At 37.6% G+C, this 15,659-nt stretch overlaps 1 protein-coding gene across 1 annotated transcript in view; it reads right to left on the bottom strand.

Annotated features, from left to right (window-relative positions):
- Nucleotides 1-343: 343 nt before the first annotated feature.
- The window catches only part of SFMBT2 (Scm-like with four mbt domains 2), a 128,561-nt gene continuing 113,245 nt past the window's right edge, over nt 344-15,659 (bottom strand). The window contains exons 16-20 of the mRNA XM_018566472.1: nt 10,128-10,303; nt 6,548-6,717; nt 5,542-5,784; nt 4,157-4,288; nt 344-1,585 (exon numbers count right to left, since the gene is read on the bottom strand). Of these exons, the coding sequence (XP_018421974.1) occupies nt 1,445-1,585; nt 4,157-4,288; nt 5,542-5,784; nt 6,548-6,717; nt 10,128-10,303 (862 nt within the window). The 3' untranslated portion in view covers nt 344-1,444. The remainder of the gene's footprint in view (nt 1,586-4,156; nt 4,289-5,541; nt 5,785-6,547; nt 6,718-10,127; nt 10,304-15,659) is intronic.

Below are 15,659 nucleotides of genomic sequence, written 5' to 3'. Positions count from 1 at the left end.
AGCAGCAGGAAATAAAAATATGGTCATGGAGAAATGGTGGAGGCGATTCCCTCGCAGCATAAAGGTGACCACACCTGGAAGTGACCACGTTCAAGCAGATGCCTAGATCTACAAAGTCGACCCATCAAGCTTTTGGCCACTTTTGGACATCTTAGTAACTAGATATAGCCATTAATTTTTCTTATCTAAACTGGACCAACAGGGCCACAAAATATCCATGCAAGACTACCTCATCTTAAGATGCACTTTTTAACAGGCCTTCAGGCTTTACACTTTGTGAAAAAATGTAGCTTGTACAGCTGAAGGACTATTTTTTGGTCTTTTAGTTTATCAAACGAACAGTTGTGCCTTTTAATTAAGACATTCAGCAAACTTCCAATTAAAAAAAACCTTTTCGAAACAAAGTGGATTTTTCACATCTGGAGTATGCACATGAATGAAAAAAGTATTTGGTCTCTACGGTCTTTGCAGTTTTCCATGCAAAGCACAATACCATTTTCCAGTATTATATAGAAATGCCAAATTGCTCAAAATGTACTCCCCTCCTGTTCCTGCGCTGCTGAATAGTATTTCCTAGTAAAAGTGAATTAAACAAGTGTGTTTTGTGTTTAAGCATCCATTTATAGAACAGAGGACTGACAGAAATCCCCAGAGCTCGGAAAGCAATGGACATGGCACTATAGGAAAATATGAAACTAAATAGACACTTGGCATGGGTCTGTGTTATCAGGCAGAAAAATTACATCAAAATTGAAAATAATGGCCATCTGTAAAGCAGTTTATTTTCTAAAAAAGGTTCCTATTTGTCACAATGAACTATTACAAAGATCAGCAGCAACAACAACTGTTTGTACTGTGGTCCCATTATTATGCCTGATGTTAGCACATCCTTCAATCACTTGGCTAACTATGTACACACTGTCTAAGTTTATAGCTTAGTGGCATTTTAACTGCAAGCGAAGCCTTCTAGAATTTATTACTTCGCAGTGAAATATAGACCTCTCCAGCATAGAAAGGCTTCATTTTTTTCTACTGATTGGTATTAAAATGACCAGGATAATAAAAAGGGGACTGCTTCTATTTGAGCTTGTATCAGCCACAGATCACGGTACAAAATCACCACACACTTTCAATATGAAAGATTACAAAGTTTGCTAAAAGGTCAGAAGTGCCAAACTATTTGCCTTTTTTATCCAAAGTTACGGCAAATAAGACAAAAATCTAAAACTTGGTTCATTATAAACTTTTATAGGATAGAAAGGCTTTTTTTTTCCTGTAGCAAAAACTGATTGTAGCTGTTTGGAAAGATGGCAGCAGTATTTAAAATTGTGTCTCTGTGGAAAGTAAGAACCTTTTTTAATCTTTTTGATTTGTTTTTGTCAAAACACATGCTTCTACCTGAACAGTTATAATGCATTGGGTACAGCAAAACAGAACAGAGGATTTATTTAGCATATTGTGCATAGAATGCCACTTTTACTCTTTCTATATGATGGCACAGCTTAATGGCTGGGCCCAGTTTCAGTTCCATGCATTCTTGGACAGTGGGAAGAGTCAGCAGTAACAGAGCTTGTCCATCAATGTCCTGTAAGTAAATAGAAAAAAAATGTTAAGGTATTTCTGAAATCTGTGGTCCAAGCCTATATTTAAAAGATTTAATCTGGGCACTTAGGTGTTCTTTATAAAAGATGAATGGAAGAAAAGTCACCGGAACTCAATCCTTGAAGGTGCAAATTTACTCTTCTTTCCTTGATGAAGGGTTCCTCCTTCAAAGTGACACAGAAACAGTTGTGTCGCCTTGAGGAAGGGACCTTGTGTGGCTCTGAAACATTGGCTTTATTACCTATGTGATGCATTTATAATAAGCAAATAAACATTTGCACCTTCAAGGACTGAGTGCTGGTGACTTTTCTTCCATTTTCATGTGGATTCCCACTGCACCCTTTGTGGCTTCCACACCACCATATTCACTTTGGTTGCCAGGTTCCATGGAGTGCAGCTGGGATCGACATCACTCTATATAGAAGGTATACACTATACTAAACCTGCGCACATAATTTCTGTACTTCACAAAATAAAAGTTTTGGAAGATATTCAAGAAAATGTTGGTCTTAAGTTAAGTCTCAGAAGCTACACCTCCGCCACTCTGTTACAATAAAAGAATCTGAACCACGAAAAACTAAAATGGAGGCTTTGCCATCAAAAATGGAATGCTTAATACCAATAATTTAAATGATAAACTGTTTGCTGGAAGCGCTAATATTTTATTTCATTATTTAGTTAAGGTAAACTAAGAGCTAAACCCTGTGACCTTCCTATATAAGTAAAGAAAGCATCTTGTAAATGTATTAGTGCAAATGTCTTCAAACCCATTTATATAAAAATGACCTACTATTGCCTAGCAAAAATTGATATACTGGCTTAGAGTCCTGATGTGCAACATGCAGCCTGCAAGACAGTGGCGGAACTACCAGGGTCGCAGAGGTCGCGGCCGCGACCGGGCCCTGGAGTTCGGCCACTTGGAGGGGGCCCAGGACAGGAGGAAGGGGCCACTGTGTTTCTTCTTGGGGGGGCCCTTCATGGATTCTTGCATGGGGCCCTGAGGTCACTAGTTACGCCACTGCTGCAAGACAATGTATGGCTCGTGGTGTCTTGGATTGGGCCAGCCAACTGGAGTTCTGGGAGAGCCTCAAACGTCAGGCACCAAAGTCACAAAAAAGCAGCATGAAGATGCCACAGCTGCAACCCATTGCTGGCTGCTTCTTGTACAGTCCTAGTCATATGAGCTGTCAAGAGATTATGTGTGACTATGTGGGCTAGGACTAAGAGCTGAAGAGTAGAAAGAAAATACAGACAAATATGAGGCAATCTACATTCTACGTTTTAAATGAATAAATCTTTGATACTTTTTAACAGGTATATTTAATGAAACACAAATATGAGCAGGAAATTAGTGTGTTTTTATGCAGTAAAACACTTGGTAGCATGCTGCATTTGGCAGTCCTTTCAAATTGGATGGGCTGCAACGTACCTCATTCTCAAACATTTGCTGTTTTTGGTTGTTTTTTTGCAGTGTAGTGCATTTTTTAAAGTGCATTGGGGGTACCATTAAACATTAATAACACTGCAATGCACCAATTAATTACCACTTATTGCAGTGAGACACTAGTTTTTACATGTGCTACTGCAACACGCTTGTATAAATGGGCCCTATGGTATTTGACATTTACAACTGCTTTCTGCAATATTTTTAATCATTTTAAAAACGTCTTAATAGTTTTATTAACTAAGTCCCAGGTACTTTTAGGTTTTAAAACGAGTATATTTTGAAACCATGATGGGATATTGTTATTTATTATAAAAATATATAAAATATAATATCTGAACGTTTTTTACATTGAGCATTTATCAGGGTCTAATTAAGGTACAGATGGTATTGTGTGGCCTTTTGAACAAGTTGGGGGCTGCGCTTGAGGCCTTTTATATTCACCAAATTGACCATTACAGGATTAAAGTTTACTTAGTGTTCCAACACTAAAGGATATTGTAGCACACATCCAACATATATATATATTTTTTTTGCATAGCTATAGCTTTTATCCTTAGTAGGCTTTTCATGAGAATGGGGTAAAGTCACCTCCTTCTGTTTTTATATAGTATTTAAAACACTATGTTCCCTGAATGAAAAAGATGTGAAAAGGGAATTGTGAGGCTGGATTATACCTTTCACACTGTGAAATGACATCTGGGTATGTAATGCTGGGGTTGATGGATGGCATGATTCATTTTATACTGTTATAATTTTATACATCATATTGGCTTCATAAAGGGCCTGTGTCAATGAGCTTTTGTTGGCTTCAACTGCATTTTGCACAGAAGTCTAAGAGAAAACTAAACCCTCTTGAATGCAGGTCAAATGTGGGTCAGATGATAGTCAACTGCAGGTCAAATGCACCTGTCAATGAATTCTGAATGATCTCAAAAGCGTTTTAGACTGATGTCAAACTGATGCAATCGACACAAGCATGTCAACACAGGCCCTAACACTCAGGTGGGTTGACCATTCCTTTATACCTGAACTTTGATACTTTTCTGAATACAACGCTCCTGTTATATAAATGTCTTTATATTTTATCCAGGGAAGTAATTCATGTACCTGTTCTTGAAAGATTTTTGCTAATGCAGCACAATCTGTAGACTTAATAAACTTGACCACATCATTTACTGTCCACTCCAACGGATTGCTCTCTAGAATTAAACATTCCTCCTCCTCCTCTTGCTTCTTCTCCTGCGGGGACAAAGAGCAACATATCATGCAAATTATGGCTTTAAAAATAGAAACCTTTTTAATTTTATTACTTTATTGCCTGTAAAGTGTATTTCTACATTTGCAGCCAAATTAGGATAACACCTATTTTATATTTGTTACATGTTTTTTTAAATGCTTCTTGCAGTTTAAAATGCTTTTGCTTGGGCTAGAGTTTCTTGAATTTTCAAAGGTTAAAAATGTTGTGTACTCCTCCTTCTTTGTAATGTTGGGAGGGGCTGTGAGGGGTACGGGGTTAACTGATTACATGCCTGGCTTCTACATTATATGAGAGAAACACAATCCTCCAATTTTAGTCCCAAGTCTTTCTATAAGGACAGATCACTGTGAAGGTGCTCAGAAAAACCTGGAATCAGCCATGTTGTGTGCTGCAAACAAACATCTATAAGATAAATATTTTTTTTAAATCGTTTTTTTCGGTATGCTGTGTTAATAGGAACACATAACATATAGAAGGGTTTTCTCAAATTTGCCTGCAAAAGAAATACACCTTAAGACTGAACTCATGCCGTGCCTTCATTTATGCACCATTGTGCTAGCTCATTTCCTGTACTGAAACTGCTTAGTCTACTGCAGTAAGTCAGATATAGCCCACATCCTTCCCTGGCTGGAGGATAGCCAGCATCATTTTGGTCTATTCCCCTAGCCTTACTGTCCCTGGCCCATTCCTTTCATTTACTGCATTCCAGTTTTAGTCATGGAGGTCCAGCATCAAATGTTAGTTTTACCTAGGGCAGTCTGCATGCAAATGCAGCCTGTCGAGGAATTACCATTCCTCCAGACTGACATCCACCCATTAAGGCTTTTTGATATTTTCATAACTTCTCCCAAGAGCTAGCCTACTGCTTGCATCGGGGCTGAGGGTTCCTGAGAGGAAAACTGGGGCAGGGTGCTGTGATATTTTCAAAAATCTACATACTGTACCCTGCCAGCCTTCTTACAAGCCATAATCCACCACTATTACACAAATAAGAACAGAGACACATGGGTGATTTAATTGGGTCTACATTAAGGGAATGGAAAGATTTTATTATTATTGGAAAATATGGTCTAGAATGGACTAAGCTGGCCTGTGTATGTTAATTTCCAGAAACATCTCCAAACAACAATTCAATTCACTCTTGGGTTGTCCACTTAATTAAATTGCTGAGATAATGAAGTCATACACATACTCTTACTAAACTGTTCCATATACTAAAATAAATAAATCTTACATTTTTCACAGTTGTAGCCTTTTCTTCTTCGGTGTAAGACAGGGAACGAGTTTTCCTAACTCTTCTGGTCCTCTCTACTAGCGGTGGCCTTTCAAACCCTATACTGTTCCTTAGAGTTACAGCTCTTCGTGGACGTACAGGGGGAACTTCAACAGAAGAAGTATCTGTATGATCATCACGTAATTCAGAACTTGTTTCTTCACTTCCGGTGTCATCTTCACCTCCATCATCTTCAGCACTTTCCTGTTAATATATTACATAATTAATTGTTATTCATAAAAGAAAAACAAAAAAGCAGAGCTATCAGCAGTGTAGAGGACTTTATGGGGTTGACTTAAGTTAAATAGACTGTTCACTTTGCAAGGGAAGTTTCCACTTAGTTCAATGAATGAGGTGAAGCTCTATTAGCCAATCATGTGCAAGCCAAAATATTTTTTTTATTTTCCATGCACATGATTAGGTATTTTGTGCAAAGTGAACTTTCACCACATTCACAAGACCAGTAGAAGTACCTCAAGGGAAGCATAAATAACCCAAATTCTAAGGTGAGTGTAAACAGAACCAAAATATGTAAGGGATATCTACTCTATGGAGAATCAAGAAATATCTACATCCAAAAAAAAAAAGGAAAATCTATGTCTAAAAGGTTACTTTTTGGGTGGAGTTATACTTATCATAAATAATAATAATAATAATAATAATTATACAGGATTTATATAGTGCCAACAGTCAGCACTTTACAATATAAAGAAGACATTACAATTACAATACAATTCAAGACAAGATGGTAAGGAAGGCCCTGCCCATGAGGGCTTAAAATCTAAGAAGGGGCAAGTGATACATGAGGAGGTAGCCGTGTGGGGATGATCTGTATTATGCAATCTACTAAAATAGTTTTCATTACTACAAACAGCACAATGTACTTTGAAACTGATAGCAGATATCTTATATTTACTGTTGGATCAAAAGGAACTTAAAAATGCACAGATTCATTCATAATTCATACATCAGCTGACCCAACAGGACTGACATCAACCACAGAGGTGCGTCTCTTTTTCTGCACAAAAATGGATTTCCTTCTCTTTCTTCGTCTTATTGGTTTGGCTTGGTTGTCATCTAAACTTGGTTGTCCAACTGGTTGTTTAGATATTTTTTTCCGCTTTCCATAATAATAAGCTAGGTAACAATAGAAAGGGTTTATAGTGAGATAGACATGAAGAATAAATAGCATGTAATTGTTTATCACAACACACCAATTAATGCAGTTATTTGTTCAGTAAAATTATTAAACATAACTATAAATGCAGTGTATCTAAATTTTTCTTGCATTCAGCCTCTTGGGCAACACTCAGGCTCTGCTGCAGTGCACATTTACAGCAATGAACATGCTAAAAGGGTGAGAGAGCAAAGTAAGAAGAAAGATAACCTCATCAATTTGCTCCTGCTCATCCCCTTCTTGTCTATTTATATGAAGGGGATGTGCACCTCACCAGACTATGCTGTTACTGCGGTTGGATTGTGCTTTGCTGTGTTGTTTTGTAGATGAGTCTAGATCACAAACAGAACAGAAGAACAAATCCTAAGGTATCTATAAAACGCCCATACGTATATTTCAGCTGTGTATTTAGCTGCTCTCTTGGAGTTCAGCTATTGAATTTAATGCATTGTAAAAAAGGGCACTGATGCTACATTTTACAAAAAGGTGATAAAATAAATACATAACAAAGCTCATGATCCAAACACCAAGGGCAACATTTTCACACATATGCCATAAAAAATATTCTATAGCATTGCATAGGTTTGCAAAAAAAATTATTTCCTCAGGATTTAATAAACACCCACTGACAACCACATTCTTGCATGTAAAAATGAAGCTGGAAAATGTTAAAATCCAATTTACTTTTTTTTTTTAAAACAACTTCTATTTTCAAAAGCATATTCAAAGCATATTAGGGCACTAAAAAGGTAGATGTGGGTTACAAGGACACTTAGCTCATTTTGTTAATATGCATTCTACTGAAATCATTTTATCCTTATTTGTACCATTGAAAGACAGAGAGACATTTTTTTCTGATAAATGCAAAGAAGAAAATGAGGCACAAAAGTAGACATGTTGCCTGCAGTCACCAAACTTTTATTTAATAGGAAAATTAACTAGAAATCAGATTGGTCACTATGGGCATTTTTGCCGTGATTTTACTTATTCTGTAAATTGCAATCAGTTTCAGAGCTTCTTGAAGCTGAACTATGACTCAAGAGAAGTAAATGAAACCAGTTACTGAACAGACTAATCATAGTTACATTTTTCCTCTTTATTCATCCTTCATATGCCTAAATGTAATGACATTGAACAACCTTTTTACTGGCCCAGACCATGCTTCCTGTGTTCTTAAAATCATAGCGACTGCTGGCAAAATCTTTTAAATATGCGAATGGTTAATACACAGTGTAATGCCTGGGTATTTTTGAGGGCATTTAAGAGATAGCAATTCAAACTGTACATTTTTTTTAAGGTTTCCACTTAGAAAGGCATACCTGTAGTATATAACAGAATCACAGTCATACATTATTGTGTTATTAGTGCACACAGTAAAGCAGGTCAAGATGTACAAAAAGGTACAAAGGCAAATTAAGTTCCGTGAAACTAGTATACTGATGATCATTGTACAAGGACCCGATGAGAAAACTACTTTTCAATGGTTGTAACAAAAAAACAACAAGGTATTTTGTCTTTTATTTAGTAACAAATTAAACCTTGGGGGTAATGAGGACAGGGGAAGGGGGTGTATGAAGTACCTGGCAGGGTAAGCTTGAGGGTGGTGGGAAGCTGACAACATGAGTAGAGGAAGTGGGAAGGATAGAGGGACATAGGAGACAAGTATAAGAAAAAAAAAAAGGGGGAACAGTGGGGTTGTGCACAGAATTAACACTCAAGGAGGCTCCCAAAAGCCTTTGACAAGTTTACATCTTGTCAGAATATTCCTGAGAATAATGGAATTGGATTGATGTAGTACCACATTTTAGTGAATTCCTCTGTTTTATGCCTAAGGGTGCCAGTTTTCCATTGACATATAATCATTCACCCTGGCGAAACACTGACCCAAAGTAAGTGATTTGGATTGGTTCCAGTTACTGGGATTGGAATCTTTTGCTGCATTTTGTAGAATCATAAAATGCAATTTGTGTTAATTTTGTTTAGACAAAGGCAACAGGTGTAAAAACATTGCTCCCAGATCTGTAGATGGAAGGGTGATACTGGTGACTTGTTGCCAAAAAGAAAATTTGCAAGCTTGTACATTTGTCTGAATTACAACACCAGCATTCGTCACTCAGCTGTGGGTACAATTTGGAAAGGATGGAGAGTTTCCTGTACCATCTGGATGGTTTTGAAATTGATCTCCTCATATTTAAAGCAGATAAATGTCTTATAGGCAAAAAGTAGCGCCCTGTTTTTTTGTGTTGCCTGTAAGTGTAATCTGCACTTCTCTTTCCCACTTTTAAAGAAATGTGAGCTCAGGTAACTGTCCATAGATGGTTCTGAAAGAGCTGTGGAAAGGCCCTGCACCTTCTACCTTTTTGCCATCTTATTTTGAGAGTAAATGTGGTTGCATGGCTGCTAGTAATCAGGGTGAAAAGGTAGCATGGCCAAGAGCATGTCTTCACTTACATGCTGTAAATTTTATTTATGCATAACAGGACACTTTTTAAAAGTATAGCTGTCAGCACATTTGTTTTTCTACAGTTCATCCCATAAGTACATTCATATTTAATTTTAATTGTAACAATACTGATCACAGCTCACATCCTTCATTAGCCCTCACCTGGGAGCTTAGCAGGTGCCTGCCTTTGCTTCTCTCATGTAACTCAAACAAATACAATTGCACACCCCTGATTTTTCACTGAAGAACAGCGGTGTGCAATTTATTACAGGTATTTGTAGAGCGCCAACAATTTACACAGCGTTTAACATAGTGCACGTTCACATCAGTCCCTGCCCTTGCGGAGCTTACAATCTAAGGTGCAATCACATTTGTTTGAGATACATATTTCATTGTAGTTTCAAAGTTACTGATTTTTGGGTATTATTAAATGAAACAGAGCAAGGAGCAAAGTGCCGTATCCATAGCAACCCAACGAATTCATCTTTTCACAAAATCCATTTTGTACTGGTCTGATTTCATCAAACTGAGTTCTGATTGGCTGCCAAGGGTTACTGATCTTTTCTTTAAGTGCTTTACTCCCTGCATTGCTTACTGAAAACGCCTAAGATGTTTTCTAAAATGCATCGACACCGCAACACTAATCCTACCCAAATGTATTACAGGAACTACAGATGGCTAATGAATGTTGATCCCCAGAATGACAATAGTATTACTATAAGTATTCCATTGAAAACAAGATTTAACTAGTTATCCAGTGTCTACAAAAATGAAATAGTTTCCCATGACTGTAATTGTTTGTTGTGCTAATGTACCTGTCATACAGCTGGAAATTATCAATTTAAACAGTAATCCAAGAATAAACACCCCTCTTTACATTAGAATGTACTCTGCAGTGTGAATCCATAGGTATTCTGTTGTACTCACTGTATTTGGTTTTTGTGTGTATGGAGCAGTTTTCTGGGCACACGTCAGTGACCAACAATGAACTAAATAAATTGGGACAGCATTCCAGCTTTGCAGAGACTTTCCGGCAGAACTCTGACACTTGGTCTGACGTGCGGACGATCTTCACGGTTGCCCTGTAGGTTTTCCCTTTGTATCTGCAGGCGACAAAAGACATGAAATGCTGAGCATACATTCTCTACAATCACACCTGCATGCAGCTCTCTCAAGACCCATTTTCACATGGATGGGATTTCACATAATTGCCAGTTTTATTACAGATCACTAGGCTGCTTTGCAGAGATTACATATGGCAACACAGGTGATAAGAAAGTGAACTGGTTCTGTAACTGTAGGCCCATTTTCTTTGATTATATTACTTGATTACAGTGTATTACTTACAAGTCGGCAATCACCTCTTGAAGATTAACACCATCAGGTCTGCACCTGCTTAAGTTCATAGCTTTTAACAAGGGCTTGCTGAATGATACAAACAAGTTGTAAAAAGTATCCTGGCAATACAGGCTTCTCCAGCTGGGCAGCTTTAAGGGCAATAACAATGTGCAAACACAGTAACCCATAGCAACCAAATCATTACCACTTTAGCAGACTAAAATAAACTTATTCTAATTGGCTGAGCTTTTCACATCATTACTCTTTGTTTAATAAGCCCTTCAGTGTGTTACAGATTCATCATAAACAGGGCTGGATTTAAATGATATGCCCCCTAGCAAAGATCTTTCATCCCGGATGAGCAGCACCATCAAGTGGCCGGGACGACCTTCTGTGGATGATAGCACTGATTGAAGGCGAATATTGCAGTAAAAGCTGCTTGTTTGATTTTTAATAGTACAGGGCAATATTTTAGCTACCCACCCACCTACCTACCCTTTAGATTTGTTACATGTTCATATTTATTGCAGCTTACTTTTAGCATGCTCTTTTCTGAAAATGCCAATTGAAAAATGCTAGTTAGCTTTCCCCTTCTATGTAATGCTAAAGAGGAGGCTGGGGAGTAATGTTTACCATATTTATCCCTGTCTGTACTGTGCTGGCAGATCTGCATAATCAGTTGTAAACTAGATGTGCACACTTCTATTTTAACAAAGGCTTAAAAATATCAAGTCTTGGGTGGTACATTGTATGTTAAAGAGGCACAATATAAACTGCCTATAGAGTCATATATATAATCCTGCCCCCAAAAAAACAACTAGAAAGGTAAGAAGTATTTATTTTCTTAGGTATGCTGTGTGAACAGGAACATGTAACAAACATATAGTGGGAGATTCTCGAATTTGGCTGCAAAGGTGGAAATATACTTTAAGCAAAATAATCTTTTGTGTGCTCCCTTTAATTAATCCATTGATCTGGGAAACATTTATAATGTATGAATATTCACTTGTAAAACAAAGGTTGCATATAAGGATATTAAAAAAAACAGGTATAAAAACAGTTTAAAATGTATACATTTCAAAAGCACGACTTTAAAAACTGACCCAAAACCCAATAAATTTTTCCTATGAACAAAAAGCTTTACACTTCCATGGGGTGCACTTACTTTTTCCACATGAACGTAATACAAGTTAATGCACTTGCCCGGGAAAAATAAATGACTGGAATTTAATTGCACGTTTTGTAATCAATTCAACCACGGTATATATGCAAAGTTTGTTAGGGTACAAATAAGCAGATTTTGGAGCACCTTCTAGGATCATGAATATTACACTTACTGTTAGTCAGCTGCAGGAGGATTATCTGATTAGCTATTCTGTATATTTAAAAAAATGCTAGCATGAAAGTATGTCTTCATATTTACAGTAGATAAATAATGTAATTAGGTGATTCTAAAGTGCAAAAAATGTTTCCACCCGCCTAAAACTGTATGTATGTATGTATGTATCTATGTATGTATGTATGTTTGTATGTATGTATGTATGTATGGTATATGTATCTGTGTTGCCAATGCACATTACATATCTACTGTACTGTACATCTGTAAATCTGTATATATTTTATATGTACAGATATACAAATATATACAGATATACTGTACATAATAAATAGCCACAAATAGCCTGTAATTGACTTGGGGAATACCGTTACAATTGTTCATTTTGAATAATGATGTCAAAATACAAAAAAAACAAGGATTTTGTCTTCCACATGATTGGATGACTGAACACAAATTCACCTTATTTACTAAGCTAAGTGACTGTCCGCTTTCATACTTAAAGCCATTGCCACCTTTATAAGTGATTAGCATTAAGGCCCCATTCACACCTGACCGTTTTGTAGCGCGTCCTACGCTCGATGAACGCTCTACAAAACGGTCAAAAAAATAAATAGCATTGTAGTCAATGGTATCGTTCCCACCTGTCCGTATTTCCGCCCGTCCCGAACGCACTACAAAACGGCCCACGCATGAAAAGGTCCCGGAGCGTTTTTGCTGCGTATTGGTCTGGTTTGTAGGGAGTTTTCCATTTGGATACTGCCAAGTAGCCTTTGGAATCGCGCGACGGTCGCGCAACTTTTTTACCGCGAATCGCGGTAAAAAAAACGCGTGACGGTCGCGCGACAGACGCGCATATTACAATACGCATAGGTGTGAATGGGGCCTTATGGTGGTAATGTAGAGATGCAATGATGATGTATATGTGTGCACATTTTCATGACTCACGTTGCTGACTTTTTACAATTTTTAATGGACTTTTAAGTAGGCTTGAGTCCTACAAGTTCAACATTATCTCCACCGGAAACTCAGTCTAAGGCTGGGCACACACCTTACAACCATCGCAAGACTTTTGTCTTGCGATGGTTGTAAGGTACTTAAAAAAACGTACGATCTGCCTATCTTGCATAGACAGATCGTACTTGCGATGATCGCAAGCCACGCCCCCTGAGGGGCGGGCTTCCGATGACCGCAATGCCGAACGGGCAGTGTGCGCTTGCGCACACCGGCCCGTACGGCTGTTATCGTACGGACATGCCACAAACCCGCCGAACATCGTACGATGCTCGGCGGGTTTTCGAACATGTCCGTAAGTTTAAAGTCGTGCGACCTTACAGTAGTAGAGGTCGCACGGCTTCCACACACCTTACGATCATCGTATGATCGCGGGATTTCCCGCGATTATTGTACGATAATCGTAAGGTGTGTGGGGACCCTAACACTGGGGTCAGATTGTTTTGTACAAGCTGTAAAGTAGCTGACCCCCCTCCCTGTGCATTATTGTAACAAGATCACTGCACACCAGCTCTGCTGGAGGGAAGGGAAGGGGTTGCCACTATGAATACTAATGAATGGGGGAGAGAAATTATAGTTTCTGTGTTCTTATAAAGCAATTGCATATGCTTCATGTACACTCGATGTACATTGCAGACATATGGTTTTTTTTTTTAAATTGCTCCGCAATGGTGGAAATGGGCTTTCAAACGACTTGATCTTTCTATACGTAACCCTAATGATTAATTCTTAATAGATTATATAATATTAAAAATGTTATGCACAGCATCATATGTATCTTTTTTTTTTAAATAACTAACAGAAACAAACATAAATAAATAATAAATATTAGATATAACACAGCTTCCTATTAAAGCAATTGTAATTATAAATGGAATGTTTCCGCTCCTGAGACCAGTTGCTAACGCCTCTATTTCTTAAGAAACTGAAGTGAGCTGCAGATTTAACTGAAAATGGTCACTTCAAGGCTTAGTAAATGATCTCTTTAGGGTTGCTAGGAGATTAGAATTTACTCAATAAACCCTACCCAGATGATAAGCTCTTTACAGTACTCAATGTGACTCGAGAAAATGATTTAGAATCTGTTTAATTTAGGTATGAAGCCTATATTAAAGGGCTGAAAGAAAGGTGGAATTGAAATGCAATGACACATTTTTCATCACTATAAAAATGTTTGTTCATCCCAGTATCAACAACCTGAAGCATGGAGGTTTGTACAGGTTGATATGTAAGCACTCAACCTAACCCCTTATAATTTTATAAATCACTGCCTTTCACTGTATCACTGTACTAAATGTGAAGCCAGCCAGGCATATTTATAAAGTGTCGTCTGATATTTTTTGCCCCTACTCCAACACCTTCAATGGTTTGTTTATGACAGAAGAAAACATTTCAAAGCATAAGTTGAGCTCACAGCACACTGCGGTTACCCATCTTATAAATGATTTTTAGAATACTGTATAATACCGCTCATTAAAAATAAGCTGCAAATGCTGATTACAAGTTAAGATAAATTGACATTAAAATATATTTTTATAATATAGCTCTAAAATAAAGCATCAAAAATAGGAAATCATTTAAAGTGTAGTTTTTAAGATGTGTAGTAATTTTATCTTTCAAAGACCCTTCATATGCCGAACAGTCCTTTGGATTAAAGAAGAACTCCAGGCAAAATTTTTATTAACCCTTTGTTTAAAAAGTTATCACCCAAACCTCAGAGGTGACTTGCTCTTACACCGGTCCTTCCAGCCTTGCTCCCCCTCCCCTGTAGTGGTCTAAAGATCCTTGAGTCATCATGTCCAATATACTGTGCATTGGACGTTAGGACGCCGAGGGACCAACCATCGCTGCAATGTAGGAGGAGACAGGCTGAAGGGAGCACTGTAACAGCTGGTCGGCTCTGAGGTTTGGGTGAGTATAGCTTTTTTTTTAATTATTATTATTATTTTAGTCCCTAGACCAAAATGAGCAGTTAAACCTTGCAGTGCAGGGATTGCAAGGGTTAATAAACATTTTGCCTGGAGTTCTGCCTTAAGACATGATGTATGAGCAGCAGATAGGCTGTGTTTTTTTTCTCCTTTTATAAAGCCTCTAGATAGAAGTTAGGTTTAACACATTGTTTAAAGGAAGGAAAGGAAGACAGGTTCCTATGGAGCCTGACTATTAACTCTTTCTCTTCCATGCCCGCTTAACCTCAGCTGACCACACCATTTTTGCAATTTTTCACCTTTTATTTTAATTTTAAACTGCTGCTTTTAGTATTTACAAAAGACCCCCAAACCATATATTGTCTGAAAGCACAACTTTGGTAGAATAAAATGATGGTGCTACTAATTTTGTAGGTCCTGCAATAATTGCGCAAATGTTTATCAAATCGATATTAAACCGAAAAAAAATACACAATTAAATCAATAAAAGCACACTAAAATCAATATCAGTGCACACAAAAATACTTTATGGACTAAATCTTAAAGATAAAACTTTATAGAGTCAATATACAACAAATAGTTGTACATTTTAAATTGCGCCTTTTTGCGAAACGGTAAAAAATTAAGGAATGCAAAACTGTAAATAAGCAACTAAAAGTCTGTGTTGTGGTAACGCCTGATTTTCAGTGCAGTTTCTGCGCTGTGTTGATGTGTGCCATGATAAAATGATGCAGGCATACATGTACTCGCAATACATCATAACGTTTTGCCATGCGTTGCCACACAGTTAATTAAAAAGTAATGTGTGTGTGTGGGGGGGGGGGGGGGGGGCGCTCGCTCATC

Source organism: Nanorana parkeri, unplaced genomic scaffold (genome assembly GCF_000935625.1).
Source record: "Nanorana parkeri isolate BGI_ZX_2015 unplaced genomic scaffold, ASM93562v1 scaffold27, whole genome shotgun sequence".
Classification (NCBI taxonomy): domain Eukaryota; kingdom Metazoa; phylum Chordata; class Amphibia; order Anura; family Dicroglossidae; genus Nanorana; species Nanorana parkeri.
Note: the sequence above shows the minus strand (reverse complement) of the source record. Positions and strands in the feature narration are given on the sequence as shown.